Source organism: Typopeltis vanoorti, chromosome 23 (genome assembly GCF_054136105.1).
Source record: "Typopeltis vanoorti isolate ZY-2024b chromosome 23, IOZ_Tvanoo_1.0, whole genome shotgun sequence".
NCBI lineage: Eukaryota > Metazoa > Arthropoda > Arachnida > Uropygi > Thelyphonidae > Typopeltis > Typopeltis vanoorti.
The window spans coordinates 27,839,443-27,856,571 of NC_143571.1; the positions used below are offsets into that span (position 1 = coordinate 27,839,443).

General features: G+C 34.1%; 1 protein-coding gene across 2 annotated transcripts in view; it reads left to right on the forward strand.

Annotated features, from left to right (window-relative positions):
- The window catches only part of betaCOP (coatomer subunit beta), a 304,925-nt gene that overhangs the window by 13,958 nt on the left and 273,838 nt on the right, over nt 1-17,129 (forward strand). For both annotated transcript variants that reach the window (XM_090413127.1, XM_090413129.1), the window contains exon 3: nt 5,140-5,369. In XM_090413127.1, coding sequence (XP_090269253.1) covers nt 5,140-5,369 — 230 coding nt within the window. The remainder of the gene's footprint in view (nt 1-5,139; nt 5,370-17,129) is intronic.

Here is a 17,129-nt window from a genome sequence, read left to right on the forward strand (position 1 = left end):
CACCATTTTTCCGAATGTTTAATTCCAAATAATAGAATCTAAAATATTAATAAAAGTCATGCTAAAATAGATAAGCTTTTTAATAAAAAAAAAAAAAAAACTTAGACTTAGGATACATGAATTTATTGACTCACTAAAAAGTGAAATTGTATCCAGTATACCGGAGGTAGTCAATTTACTATTCTACCCATTCTGAACTCGCGTATCATTGTTTCAGAGGCAGCTTGTTCTTTTTGTAACTCTGTTATAGCTGAATACAAACTGGGGTGATGCTTTCCAACTATTTGCTGGAAGCGGTTATGAAACCTTTGCTCAGGTTGTTCGTCTGTTGTTGATTATGAATAGTGGACTCATATTGATTCCACAAAGTACATGGATAACGAGGGTGTGTTGAATGCCTTCTTTTCTGGGCTCTTTGACGAGATATATAATTCAAATCGAAGTAATCAAAAATTGTTAAGATATCATCGTAGACCTCTTCTCTCAATTCCTTGAAGGCATCAACAACGTCATCAACAGGGACAATGCTAAAACCAGTAGCATATGTAATTCGCCCTTTAGTCGACGATCTTCAGGGTTGTTATACAGTTTTTGTAGCCCCCTCAACCTGAATCCTTCTGTACAAAGATTGGGATAGATTGGAGGTCTGGGCTAAGGAGAATGGATGTCAGTTTAATGTGGCAAAATGTAAGGTTATGCATTTTGGGATGAAAAGATTGGCGGCAGTTTACTGCATTGGTGGAACCCTGCTCCAGGAAATTGATGAGGCACGAGATTTAGGAGTGTTGGTGGATAAGGAATTGAAATTTAGGGGACACATTGCAAAAGTGACCAAAATAGCTCATCAAATCACTTGGTTGCTGAAGAATACGTTGACAAGCAGAGACAAGCAGGTTATTGTTCCTCTCTATCGAGCCTTGATAAGACCCCATCTAGACTACTGTGCTCAGATTTGGTCACCTAGGTTTCTTCTTGATGGGGAGGAGGTGGAGAGGATCCAGAGGCGAGTGACCAAGATGATAGCAGGTCTGTGGAATGAACCGTATGAGAACAGGTTGAGGATTTGTGGGTTGCAAAAATTGGTTGATAGGCGGAGGAGGGGAGATATGATTGAGACATTCAAATTACTGAAGGGTTTCTATAAAATTAATTCAGAAGATATTTTTGAGAACAGGGCTGGTTGTGGGAGGACTAGGGGACATCCATGGAAACTGGGCAAAAGTGTGGTTAGTAAAGGTGTTAGAGCTGGGTTCTTTACTTTTAGAGTAGTGAATGAGTGGAATGCGCTCCCTGAGTCTGTAGTGGATGCTGTGACAGTGAATGAGTTTAAGGCGAGGTATGATAGATACTGTATGAATGTCAGATAGTTGTGATGAATATGATTTGGGGCCTCCCTCGATGAGTCTAATGACTCCCTGGAGTTGCCCGTAATAATAGTAATAGTAATAAGTGGAAAAGACAGCAAGATACTGGTGAATTTTGGAACACAACACTTACGCTATTTATGATGGCCAATTCGAAGTCGCACATTATTCGAGTTGGCTGTGTAACATCAATTGCAAAATCATGGACTGAAGACAAAATGCTATGCAGAATCTTAGTGTAGCAATTTTGTTCTTTAAGGCATATTCCGGTAATTGGACCACATTTTTTTATTAAGCTAAAAGCACAATAAAGAAATAAAACCCGACAAGTTTCGTAAGTCGTTTGACTTACATCTTCAGGGGTAAAGGTAACTTAAAGTTTAAAACAACAACAAAGAGAAATTATTCAAATTTTTAAGTTACCTTTTACCCCTGAAGATGTAAGTCAAACGACTTACGAAACTTGTTGGGTTTTATTTCTTTATTGTGCTTTTAGCTTAATAAACAAAAATGTGGTCTAATTACCGGAATATGCCTTATGAACTTATAAACCATAGAAACCTCCACTTACAATTTTGTTCTTTATTTGCTAATAAGGCATAAATGAATGGAATACATAGTACACTGTAACCATTTTCTGGAATTACTCCAGGCCTTAGTACTCCCAGAACAGTAAATATTTGCACAAAAATACTGGTGTAAAATCTTGTATAGAAGGATTTTTACATAAATAATCCTTATATACCGATTTTACTGGAAAATGAAAATCCATACCAAATACTTGTGATTAATCAGCAATTTTTTTATGTTAGTAATATGGAAATCTTTTTTTTGTGAATTGTTAAATAATGTATCTGCCAAAATTACTGTAAAGAACAAAGAAAGTTTAGTAAATTTAATAGCAACAAGGAAAGTTCTAGACAAAGAAATATTCCAGACGGATTAACTTATGACATAAGGCAATTACTATTGCAAAGGTCAAGTTTATACTGGGTTTCCCGCCTTAAAGCAATGACGAAAAAAGGTGGCGGGTGCAGACCCATGAAACACCCAAGGGAATAGAAACATAGCAGAACTCAAGGTCAAATGAGCAAGATAAAAGGGGGAGACATCGACCAAAAAGAAAAAGGGCACTCACGTACTCAGGTTGGACAGAGGGAGTTTTGGTGTTCATCATTGGAGGTGGTTTGTAGTTGTCAGCGGGTTTTTCGTAAGCCTTAGTAGAGGTGAGTCGTCTTCAGGTGGAAGGTCACATAGAAGGGGAGGACGTATCAATGTTCATGGCAGAATAAGTTTGTCTTCATTCTGTTCTGGCTCCAGGTTCGGGAAAGTTATGCCGATTCAGGGTCAGAGACCCACGTTCCAGCCAACAGATGCCTGAAGTGCAAGATAGCTTGTTTGAGTTTTTGAAGAAAGGCAGTTCTGGAATTCAAGCTGCCACTTTTCCAGATCTCAGAAATAAGAAGTGACCTCATAAATCTCGGAAAAAGGTACCTGTGTGCCTAGCCAAGATCGGAAAGTAGCAGTGGATAGTGATTTCAAGAATCTATTAGTGCGGACAAGATGACTATATACAAAGTAAGGTTTAATATATTGTTTTCAGTAGAGGCGGAATTTGTAACTGAGATTTCTTTAAAGTTTTTATGTTAAAAGTACTTGAGGACTGAAGGCATTGAGCTAATCATTGAATTTACTTGTTCAGATGTGTGAGATAGAATAGCATAAAATTAAGGTGAAATTTAATGTGCTTAACACTTTATTAGCTAAGCCTTCCCTTTGTTTAGCATGTGTAAAATTGCTCTGTGTGCGACTAAGTGATAGCTAAAGTAGTACCATAGACAAGTTGTGTTAACAGAGAATTGTTTACTTAAGAGGATTAATTATAATTCTCAATATATCTTGCTGTAGAAGTATAGAGCCTGAGAAATATTTGTGTGTTTAGTATTAACCCTATTGTACATTCAGTTTGCATGAATAAATTGTTTTGTTTGTTAAATAATTTGCCTGATTCCTGCATACCAAAGCACTGTTCATAAAAATCAAATCTGTGTAACCTAGAGTGTTAAGTAGCGACGACTGAAAATTAGTAATTTTGTGTTGCTAGATTTAGTAATAAGTAAGATAGGAAAATTCCGTGCTTTGCTGAATGTTTTTCTTTGGAAGGATATTCAACTCCTATCTACGAATTTTGATGGCGCAGTCGAAAAACAAATAAATTTTCAGGATTCAATTTAGAAAAATGCCAGTAGTTCAGACAAAGAGATTGGCTCCAGCCAGAGGCAAATTCTTAGTTCTAAAGTTTTGTGCATGTGAAGAATCATAATTACGGCCTTGAGACAAAGGGGGAGATTATAGTTGAATGGGAGAATTAAAAATAGGAGACTAAATCAAGCAACGTATTAGAGTTCGGCGTTATGACAAGAATTTAATAAGTATAATTGAACTAGTAACGAATAAATATTGAATAGACATTTAGAATCAAGTATAAATAAAAATTGAGTAAAACAACTATAAAAAGACATAATTTTTACACTGGGGCAGATCTTGAATGTACCATCAAGAAACCACTCTTGACTGCTCATTAACATCTGTAGATTTTCTTTAGTTCCAAACACAATAACCCTGTTTTCATTACTTTCTTCATCGGTATAGGAATCATACAGAAGAAACATTTTTTAAAATTTTCTCGTTCAGGTAAAAAGCTTAAAATACCTGAGGGCACCGCACCCTCTGCAATTCATTTCGCAGTATCTGAACCAGTTAAAGCTCTGGATGTTCTTGGGCAATACGTTTTAAATTTTGTCTTGCATTCTCTGCCTCTGCTTCTTCTCTATTTGGTGGATGGGAGTGAGATGATCTATTGTCCCCCTTTTCAACTATTATATTTTGACCATCCATAGTTGTAATAGTTCGTGCCGAACATTCTTTCGTTCTAAGTTTTTTACACTCCCAATATATTTTACCCTGTGGACCAGATTTACTCTTGTAGTAAATATATCCATTTAGAAGTAGTTTCAACCCTCCTCACCCTGATGAAATTATCTTAAGTTCATCTTGCATTTTCTCCATGTTTTTTTTTAATTTTTTTTTTTTTTAAGTCATAGTGATCTTATAATCCTGAAATGATAAAAGGACAAGCAGTAATGAAAGTGTTTGTTTTTAATTTAATTACAGAAGAATTGTCGCTAAAGATCCAAATATATCTCGTGATGAAGGTGAGCAGCCGATCACATAAATAACGTTCATAATTAAAATTTAAATGCATTCGTTTTATAAATAATGTGAGCAATTATTATGAATACTGACAATTTAATCATAAATGCCAATTTAAATTTTTCCTGAAAAACTTAAGTTTCCAAAAATCCCCACATAACTCGCATCACAATTTTTTAACTCTAATTTTGGAGGGAAAAAAAGTTATATTCGATAAATATGGTAAATCCATGTATGTTCATAACTTATATTAATGGTATTAAGAAATTAATTATTTTATATAAAAAGATGTTTATTAACTGGCTTTTATTTTGCTGGATTTCATACCAGTATCTTCAGAGCACAAAGCAGCATGTTATGGTCTATTACGTTAAATCCATGTATATATCTTCTGTAATTGCATTATTTCTTTTGGGGAAATGCTATGATTTGAATATTTTTGATTTTCGTGTAGATCTAGTAATATATTCCAAACATTAACTGATAATACTTGTCATTCTGAAAAATATGATTATAATGCATTAGCACAAATAGAATTAGATTTTAAATTATTTTATTTCAGAAAAAGGTGATATTAAAACAAAGATTGAAGCCTTAAAGAAAACCATCCATCTGATAATAAATGGCGAAAAATTCCCTTCTCTGTTGATGACTATTATTAGGTTTGTTCTTCCACTTCAAGACCATACAATTAAAAAATTATTATTGGTGTTTTGGGAGATAGTTCCAAAGACCTCTTCAGATGGAAAACTGATGCAAGAGATGATTTTAGTTTGTGATGCATACAGAAAGGTAAAAATACTTTTGAAGGTTTATACAATTAATCTCTAGTACTTGCAGCTTTTATACCATATGCATTCATAGAACAAACTGTATACTATTAATTTCTAACTAGTGCCAGTTTCCCTTCATCAGGTGAAAGATCATAGTATCTTTATTTTCTTGGCATTGGTGTGTTATATTGTCATTCATTATTTTGAAAGGATGTTTCATTGTAATTGTATTGTACTTATGAGTACACTGAATTAGGACATTTACTGATACAGGAGCATTTTTGGCTCATGGCCATGATTGGAACCATGAACACAAAATAAGAAGGAAAATTGGAGAAAGAAACAATTACGGATCTAAAGACACCCAGGAAGATTTCAGGAAAAAATAGACAAGAAGTTAGAATTACTAAAGAATGCCAGTTCATTAAAATTAAAGATTGACATACCATTATTAAATGAGTAATTAGTTATTGATTTTTCAATTCTCAGTATGGGCCATTTATCATAACAGAAAAAAAGGAAAAGAGCTTTGAGACTCCTATGCTGAATATCAGGTTTATCACATTTGACAAGCATTCACCATTACAGCGGTTATGAAGGTTCAGATTTACACTGTTCTATGTTGGGCCAATTCTTCACATATAATGATAAGTCAACACAGACCAATTGCCTTAGTTAAACAGGTTTTGAAGTTAAAACTGGAGCAACATTAATGAAAGGGATAAAGAAGTAGGCCACAGAAGAGGGAAATTTTTTCATTATTCATCCTGCTTTGTGAAGCCATCACAGCTCTGGTTTTGCCAGTGGTAGTTATTTACTTCTTTAGCCTCTTTCAATCCACTGCTGGATATAAGCCTCCCACCTCTGCAGCTTTCCAGTTATGTCTGTTCTTTAGCCAATGTCCACCGTCTCATGTTAAACCTTTGTAGATCATCCCACCATCTTGTTCTTTGGCAACCTTTCCTTTCCTACTCTTAATATCCACTCAGTGCTTGCTTAATTTTTTTCTACCTTTCATCTAGCAATATACTAATATGACCAGTCCATCTCCATTTATATGCTTTACAACACTTCATAGTCTCTTCTACTCCAGTTATTTCTCTAATTCTGATATTTCTAATTTTATCCCTTTTTGTTATGTAGTGCATTCTTCTCTCCAAAAGCAACATATAACCTGTCTGTTTTTTGGTCGTTGTCCATATCTCATTTCCATACGTGTGCACTGGAATAAGGCATATATTAAAGAGTATTTCTTTTAGGCATACAGGTAAATTTCCTAACAGATAATCTTTATATAGTCGAAATGTTTTGTTTTCATCATGTGATTTTCTACTTATTTGTTTATCTTCTTTTTCCTTAAAACTAACTAATTGGCCAAGATATAGTCTTCCACAATTACAATACGTTATCTGTTAATTTCAGTTCAATTTGATTTGAATTTGTCATTAATTTGGTTTGTTATATTAATCTTTAAATTTTTTTTTTTTTTTTTTCTTTCTCTGTCAAGGATATTTAGCATTTTCTGAACTGCTGCTGCTTTATTTTTTATTTTTGCTTAAAAGAACAGTGGCATCTGCAAAACATAAGTGATTCAAATTTTTTCCATTGATGCTAATTCCATAATTTTCCCATGATGTTTTTAAAGACTTTTAATGTATAAGAAAACAATTTGAGTGATATAGGATCTCCTTGTTTTATTCCTCTCCCAATACCAAATTCCTTTCCCTGATGGTCTCGTTATATACTGGCTGTTGAGTTTTGATGTACAGTTTTTACTAATCTGATATACTTTGCTGGGATAGCTTACTGTTTTAAGCTGTTTATTATTTCTGACTAATATAGTTAAATTAAATTAAAAAAATTAAAAGCTTTTTCAAAATTTACAAATGCTAAATATGCATAATCAATTTCCCGATATATATCACCAAGGGGTGTTCAAGTTATTACGACAGCACTAAATGATTAAGTTTACATTATTATTAATATCCTATCAATAATTTTTCTCCAAATCAGTCTGTTACTTGCAAGCACTCCAATATTGTCATGTCTAACATTTCGTGCTTTTAAGCCACTTCTGACTAAATCACTCCACCTAGATCTTGGTCTAAAAATTAGATGCCAAAAAATTATATTCTTGATTTAATCCTTTATCCATATATAAGCAAACAATGTTTGTGCATGAAGTAACTTCAAAACTGGGCAACTCATACATAGAGGCAAGTGATGTGAAATCATTAGCCTCTATATATGAGTTGCCCAGTCGTGAAGTTACTTCACGTGCAAACTTTGTTTGCTTACACTTGGATAAAGGATTAAACCAAGTGGATTTCAATATAGATCTTTGGTCTTTCTCTGAGTCTCTTACCTGTCATGGAATCAAACATCTGTTTTGCTAACCTTTCCTCTTCCATTCTACTAAAGTGAATTAGCTCTACTGACCGATTTTTCAATGCTCATAATGTCAAGGTCCTTTCTAGTATTTTCATTTTTAATGATTCTGCCCTTGCTATGCCATCGGTTCACTCTAATTTCTCTCAGAAATCTCATATCTGGGGTCTCTAGTCTTTGATCAAGTGCTTCATTTCTAATCCAACTCTCAAATCCATAACTTAAAAAACTGACTAAAACACTGTCTTATATATTGCTAGTTTGGTGTTTTGGCTAATTTCTCTCTTATTCCATATAAATTTATTCAGCTGGCTACCCACAATACCAACTTTGCTTATTCTGTTGTCTATTTCCAGATGTAATTTGCCATCTTTACTGAAAACTGTGCATAAATAGCTGAAATGTTTTACTTGCTCTGTAGGATCTCCAGCTATGCTCCTGCCTATTTTTGTAGTTGAAGTCTCTTTTATTGCTGATTTTCATGCAAAATTTGTTACAGCTGTTATGCAGTTTAGTTAGAGAATCCAGGAGACTTGCCCTAGATATGTTGAGGAATACAACATCATCTGCATAAAGCAAAGAGCTAAGTTTGACATCTCCAATTCTAATATTAATGCCACTTTCTTTCATAATGCGATCAATATAGATGGTGAATGATGAGCAGAGATAATGTGCATTCTTGTCTTACCCCTTCTTTTACATCAAGCCATCTTCCTGTATTTCCTTCATTTCTAACTGCTGACTGACAATTTAAATATAGACTATGTATTGCTCTGTATAATGTTCCATTCACTCCATATAATTGAAATGTTTTGAGAAACTTTTCTCTGGGCTCCTTGTCCTAAGTCTAGCTTTGACTCTTTAAGTGATCCCTGTGTTAAAGAGAATAATCCAAATCAGAAATAGGCATAGCTCATGAAGGCCACACCCATATAGGTATACATCCACTATAGATTCAGATGAGGAAGTAGAATTTCAGTAGATTGCAACAAGTAGTGTAAGGGAGATTTTCCTGTAATATTGGTATACTGGAACACAAATGTGGGAGAAAAAGAAAGCACTACTACTGGAAAATTCAATTTGTGATAAGGTTGAAGCAGGAAAAAGCATGTTGGAGTTTTGTGGTAGGATTCCAATTACTTGCTTTCAACATTGTGAAATGAGATTGTATGTTTGATTTCTGCATATCTATCCAATAGTGGATACAGTAATCACATTATTGTTGGCAACAAAAAGTGCCATCAAAACAGCAAAAACAATGTAGTTCAGACTTGAAGAGATCATAAATTATTAATTGTGGAAGTGCTAAGAATAAACATTGAGGCGGTATCAAATTTAAGTCATGTAACTGAAACATTTGAAGTTAGTCGGGATGAGAAAATTAGAACCGTGGAAAGAAGCAATATATCATAATAGAAGCAAGAAGAATCTGGAAATTTATCTCAGAGTAATTGAGAAAAAGTGAGAGGGGGAGAGAGATGTAAAAAGAATATGTAGTAGACTTGTATAAGAAAGATATTGACATTGAAGGAAAATTTGAAAGGAGAGAATTCTCATTATGATAGTCCTATCATGATGAGAATAAGTGAGGTAATATTGACAATGAAGCAACTGCCAAATTTAAAATCTCCTGGAGCTGATTGATATATCACTGGAATTTGAGTGTCTGAGGACACTGAATTTATTAATTGAAATTTGTTAACAGATTTGGAAGAAAATATACTGGACTTGACCATAAACCATCAGTATTCATTGTAATCCTGAAAAAGTCAAATCCAAGAGAATGTAAGAATTATAAAACTATTGCCTTAATTTTATATGCATTTAGTTGCGTTGAAACTAATCAAAAAAGGTGGAATTATAATGTAAGTAGAGAAATATCAGAAGAAAAGGTATATTTTAGGAAAGTTCAGGAGTCAGAAACCAGATAGCAAACATGGATTATTGAAAGCATGAGAAGGAGATATTCATCTTTTGATTATAACAAAGTATTTGACTGTGTTGATCATAACAGACTGTGGAATGTGATGAGAGTAATGGGAATTCTCTTAATCTAAAATCATTTAATTCTCTTAATCACAGAACTATGACTACCAAGAAGCCTCAGTAAAAGTCTGGAAAAGCTGTGCTCACATGGAGAAAGGGGGGGTGTGCACATGGTTGTCCTGTCTTTTTAATATTAAGTTGTTATGAACATTGCTGATTTAATGACCTATCAGGAATTAAGATTGGAAGTAGAAAAATAAATAATTTGAGATGTGCAAAAAAAAAGTTTTTTACATCGATATATAAATTTAAATATAAATAATTTAAATATAAGTTAAAATAAAATTGATAAATTTGGATGAATTTCTGATCGATTGAGATTAAATGGAGGTAGTTGAAGATTGATTTACTGGGTCCAGAAAGGCCACTGAATTTGGATAGATTCAACTAAACAAGCAAAAATTATTGAACATAGAGATGTTACTAACTTGAAAAAATTTAGAATTGTTAAAGCAGTTGGTGTTTTCATTGTGATATATGAATATTATCAGTATGAATATATCAAACTTCAAATTAATTTGAATTATGGATGCTGTGGATAGCAAGAATGACTGACAGTTTTAGAGAATATAAGGACAGAATGCTCCTTTTAAGCATGGACAGCTGTGCAGAAGTTAACATATTTTTAACATATTAGGCAAACACGTGAATTGTTGAAAAAGCAGTTATTGTTGTGGTACAGGTATCTCCTTGGAGTCAGAAGACTCATCATGAGAGATCCATTATTCACACAATACCTATCATACCTCTCCTTAAACTCGTTCTCTGATGAAGCACCCATTATACTGATTCACCACCTTCTATGCGAAAAAATGTAGTCTTAGCATCCATGCTAATCACACGCTTCCACTAGTGACCCCTTGTTCTCTCCCTTCGTGCCATGTACTGAAAAAAATCTTCAGTGTCAATCTTATAAAACCTTTAATAACTTAAATGCTTCTATCATGTCTCATCTTTTTTTGCCTATCAGTTAATTTTTGAAGCCCTACAGGCTGTCAATCTATTCTCATAGGGATCATTCCACAGACCTACCTCAATCTTTGTCACTCACCTCTGGATCCTTTTCACAACTTCATCCCCACTGAATCTGGAAGGTCCAGATTTGTACACAGTACAGATATAGCCTTATATAGGGGAACAATAATCTTTTTATCCCTTCTTGTTAGCTTATTCTTTAACAACCATGTAATCTGATGTGCTGTTTTGGTTACCTTTGCAACATGCCCTTTAAACATCAGTTCCCTGTCCACAAGCTCACCCAAGTCCCTGGCCTCATTAGTTTCCTGCAGTTCAGTTCCATTAATATAGTACACTTTAAGAATTAAATCAATAACTGCCTAATAACAAGGTCCCACACTAATCATTAAGACATGACGCCTTAATGATCCTTCCATCTGAAGTGGAGAATGCTAAAGCAAACGAAATCTGACAAAGCACCAGGGATAGACCAAATTCCATCAGAACTCTAGAAAGAAGGAAAGCAAGTAACTTTAAAATTCCTTACCACGCTTTCCAACAAAATCATTAAAACAGGAGAAATACCAGAAGATTGGAAAACAGAAATCATCATACCAATTTACAAGAAAGGTAATAAGAAAAATTGTAAAAATTATAGGTCAATCACATTACTCAGCCATGCTTACAAAATATTCACAAGATTACTACAGAACAGAATAAAGAACACATACGAGATCATTCTTAGTGAAGAACAGGCAGGCTTCAGAAAGAATCGCTCCACATTGGACCAGATCTTCATAATACAAAGACTAGTTTTGTTATGTTCCCGGTATAATTCTGGGAACATAACAAAAATATCCATTACTTTTATAGATTTTAAACAAGCACTCAATTCAATAAATAGAGTAACTTGATTAAGAATTCCTGTTGCAGTAATTCAATACTTTCAGATAAAGGAACATTTGTAAATAAAGAAACAACATCTAAACTGATCCATGATATCAGAAACTTCCAAATGAAGATCTGAAATTTTATTTTTGAAATCTAAAGTATTTTTTATATAAGTATCAATTCTTCTAGTTGAGGAAGTGAGTAAATTTGATAAAAATTTTGTAAACAGGACAACCTATACAATCTACAACTGGCCTCAATGGAATGCCTGGTTTATGAACTTTCGGCAGACCATACAATCTAGGTGGACGACCAAAAAAGAAGGTTCTAAGTTTTTTCTTTTGATTTTCATTCCAAGTCGATACATTATCTATAAGAGTCTATTCAATTGACTCCCGGTAGGATCTGATGTAAGAGGCCTATAAGTTGAATAGTCGTAGAGTAATAGGGACATTTTTCTATCATATTCCTTCCTATCTTGAATAACTACAGCCTACCCTTTATCAGATTTCGTAATAATTAAATTATTGTTATTCTTCAGTGATTTCAATGCTTTAAATTCAGAGTAAGAAAGATTAGGATGAGGAGGCTTGGCAAATTCTCTTTAATGCTAAGCCTCCTCTGTCCTAATCTTTCTTACTCTGAATTTAAAGCATTGAAATCACTGAAGGATAACAATAATTTAATTATTATGAAATCTGATAAAGGGAAGGCTGTAGTTATTCAAGATAGGAAGGAATATGAGAGAAAAATGTCCCTATTATCCATCACTATTCAACGTATAGGCTTCTTACATCGGATCCTACCGGGAGTCAATTGAATAAACATCATCATCAAATTCCTGTCGTGTACCCTCAAGGGGTGTACAGGATATGATAGTACTACATGACAAATTTACATCATTACTAACTTCCTATCTACAATTTTCCTCCAAATCAGTCTGTTACTTGTCAAGACTCCAACATTGCCAGATCTTATATTTCTATTGTCTAAGGCACTTTGTACCATATCAATCCACCTATATCTTGGTCTTCCTCTGGGTCGTTTTCCTGCCAACTTGGCAGAGAACACTTGTTTTGCTAATCTTTCCTCGCCCATTCTGTTTAAGTGACCATACCACCTGAGATTAGCTCTGCTAACGCATTCCTGGATGCTGACAATGTCAAGTTCTTTCCTAATATCGTTGTTTTTAATATGATATTGCCATTGATGTCATCTGTTCACGCCCCTAATCTTTCTCAGGACTCTCATATCTGCGGTCTCTAGTCTTTGGTCAAGTGTTTTACTTCTGACCCAGCTCTCAGATCCATAAGTTAAAACTGGTTTGAACACTGTCTTGTATACAGCTAATTTAATGTTCCAATTAATTTCTCTCTTATTTCATATGAATTTATTCAATTGACTTCCTACCACACCAGCCTTATTGATTCTGTTGTCTATTTCCATATTTCATTTAAAAATCGTGCCTAAGTAGCTGAAATGTTTTACTTGTTCCACAGGTTCTCCATTCACAACAGTTGACATTTTCAACAATTCTACCTATTTTCATTGTCTTTGTCTTTTTATTGCTGACCTTCATACCATATTTATTACAACCGTTTATTCAATTTAGTCAGAGAATCTTGCAGACTCGTAGCAGATTTATTTAGAAGTATAACATCGTCCACATAAAGCAAAGAGCTGACATTAACATCTCCAATTTTGATATCATGTTTAATACTACTTTCCTTCATAATGTGATCCATATAGATAATGAATAACAGAGGGGATAATGTACATCCTTGTCTCACACCAGATTTAACATAGATAATGTATTGACTTGGAATGAAGATCAAAAGAAAAAACTTAGAACCTTCTTCGGTCGTCCACCTAGATTGTATGGTCTTCCGAAAGTTCATAAACCAGGCATTCCATTGAGACTAGTTGTAGATTGTATAGGTTGTCCCACTTACAAAATTTCAAAATTTTTATCAAATTTACTCACTTCCTCAACTAGAAGAACTGATACTTATATAAAAAAATACTTTAGATTTCAAAAATAAAATTTCAGATCTTCATTTGGAAGTTTTTGATATCATGATCAGTTTAGATGTTGTTTCTTTATTTACAAATGTTCCTTTATCTGAAAGTATTGAATTACTGCAACAGGAATTTCCTTCAGATATTGTAAAAATATTTGATTTTGTAATACATTCTGGTTATTTTACTTTAAAAATAAGTTGTATCAACAAATTGAAGAAACAGCAATGTGCAATCCTCTTTCTCCTGCTATCTCCAACTTCTTCATGGAACATTTTGAAAAATGTATCTTTGACTACATTTCTCCCAGAGCTACTCATTGGTTCAGATATGTCGATGACATTTTTGCTATTTGGAATGGCTCTTCTGATGAACTTCAACAGTTTCTCACTAAGTTAAATGCACTTCATCCAAGAATCCAGTTTACCCTTGAAATAGAATTAAATAAGCAGTTAGCCTTTTTAGATCTTCTAATTCTTTGCCAACCAGATGGTAACTTACATTTCTCAGTCTATAGAAAGAAGACTCATAGTGGCCATTATATCCATGCTGAATCTCATCACCACCCCAGTCAAAAGGCAGGAACTATTAAAACACTGGTTCATCGGACCAACTCCTTTTGTTCTTCAGATGATCTCTTACAGAAAGAACTGCAATATATTACTTCTTCCTTTCTATCTAAAGGATACAAGAATTCCTTCATCAAAAGAGCTTTGAGTAGTTTTAATATGTCTTCCTCTTCAAATACAGAAGAAATAACGTACATTCCTATCCTTTATGTACACGGCATTGGTAAACGTATAGCAAAAGTTTTAAAACCACTGAATATTTTTGTTGCCTTTCGACTGGTCAGAAAAATTTCCCCCTTTCTCAGTTCTCCTAAGGACAAGCTTCCACATCTTAATTATCCAGGTGTCTACCAGATTCCTTGCTCTTGTTGATTATCTTATTTCGGAGACACACGGGAAGATCTGCCTCTATTCGACTGGAAGAACACCAGTCTTATATTCAGTACCTTAAACCTGAACAGTCTGGTCTTGCAGAACATGCCATCTTAACCAGACATAGAGTTCATTGGAAAAAGACAAGAGTTCTTCACAAAAATCAGTTCCTCATAGAAAGGCTTTATAAAGAAACATGTGAAACTTTACTCCACTCTCCTAACTTAAACAGATCTGATGGTTTACATCTATCCCCTTTATGGGAAATAGTACTTTACAAATCAGCTAATCTTTCCTAACTTTTTATTGTATATATAGTTGTTTTTTTTTTTGTTAGGAAATTTTATTGACCTTTTTAGTTATCTTACACTAGCTACTTAGGTGGCACTTTTTGGAATTGTCAGTTATTGTTTAATTTGAGCTTAACATGTACTGAAGATACCTGTGACACACAGGCGAAAATTATACTATTAAAAAAATCTTTTTACGTGAGAGTGTCCGTCATTAATTTTGTATTTATGTCTACTCACAGTATTCCTTTACTAAAAATATTATAGTCTCACAGAAGCAATAATTAAATTCAACAGTATAACAACTGATAAAATAAACAGCAGTAAAGGAATAGCCCAAGGATGTCCCATCTCCTCATACCCTAGAGGATATGGTAAACCAAGCTTTAGAAGGAGAAAAAGGGTCAACCTAAATGGTTATAACTTTAATAACATAAAATATGCAGATGACATCATTATAATAGTGGACACAAAAGAAAAAAATCGTAAACCTAATAACCAAATTAAGCAATACAGCATAACCATAAATATGGTCAAAACAAAATCTTGGTAATTAGAAAAGATGAAGGAAAAGTAAACTTCTCCTTGAATGGATCAACAATTGAACAGGTAAAACAATTCAACTGTTTAGGAACAGTAATAACAGAACACTTAGATACCATGACTATTATTAAACATAGAATATCAATTTCATGGTCATCATTTAATAAGCTAGGTAAAATCTTCTGGAAAAATAATCTCCAAACCTCAAAAAATAAAATTATATAATGCAATTATAATACCCACTGTGCTATATGCTTCAGACACTCAGGAAGACTGAGATACAAAAAGTGGAGGCTTTCATGATGAAATGCCTCAGAAAAATAAATAAAACAAAATGGACAGAAAAGAAAACAAACGAAAATGTAAGACAAGACCTAAACTATACAGACTCATTAATAGAAAAGATCAACAGAAGACAACTTTGATGGTATGGATATGTCAAGAGAATGCTATCAAAAAAGGTTACCTAACCTCGCTCTGTATGCAAGATGTATGTAACATCAATAAAGGTCAACTCCAAATTACAAATTTATGGACAGCCCACCACCCATGCAAGAAACCGAGACTCCTGGAGGTTGTTGTGGAAACACGGAAGACTCAATCTGTCCCCGACAAAAGTGGACAGTAAGTAAGTAAATATAGTACGCAGCTTCTGATCTCTTCCCAAAGTTCATCACCTTACACTTGGCCATGTTAAACTGGTAGCCATTTACTGCCCATACTGCTAATCTGTTTAAGCCTGCATAATCTCTGCATCATCTTCATTTACCATTGCTCTTCCCAGTTTAGTATTGTCAGCAAACAACCGAATATTTCTCGTCGGTCATTTCCTGTATCATTGTTATACAAATTAAACAACAGAGGATCAAGTACTGAGTCCTGTGGTGCATCACCGGTCACTTGCCTTCTCCTGGACTCCTCCATAACCACTCTTTGATATCTGTCCACCAGCTGCCCTCTAATCCAAATCACAAGATTCACATCTATCCCCATTTGCTCCAATTTATGCAATAGAGTTCTGTGTCAAATGCTTTTTCAAAGTCTAACAATATTACTGAGTAGCCATTTCCTTTATTCAACTCGATTACTTGATTATAGAAAGAAAGCCAATTACTAAGGCAAGACCTACCCCTTCACAAAACATGTCCCTTATAGAGTATCATATTTCTATCCATCCAGTCCTGAATTTCACCAGTTTCTCTAATACCTTAACCACCACTCCTGATATGCTGATTGGCCTATAATTTGCTATTTTGTCTTAGGGAAGATTTGAGAACATGAGAAATTACAAGTTAAAAGACAAGAGACCAAGTTTAATTTGTCATTTAATATTAATGGCAATGAATAGAAGAGGATTATACAGTTATTTGATTATTATGCTCAAAGGGGAAAGGGTTTATTGGCTGTTAAGGTCCTAAAGCTCAGAACTCTAGACATGAGTTCAGATTTCATTTTTCAGGCACTTTCCCATTCAGGACTTCAAGAATTTTATGGTCTCTAAACCCAGGTGCTCAACATTAGTCAATAGGCAATGTTTTCAGTATTTTTCTCTGCCACCAGGTCTAGGTTTAATCTTAAGAATCCCCCTTCCCCCACACACATCCAGGTTCTTAATCAATTCTTTATACTCAGTCCTCCTACAGAACCATCTGCCCATTGTTCATAATCGAATGTGGCTGTCTTCTGGTAAAGAACATAACCACA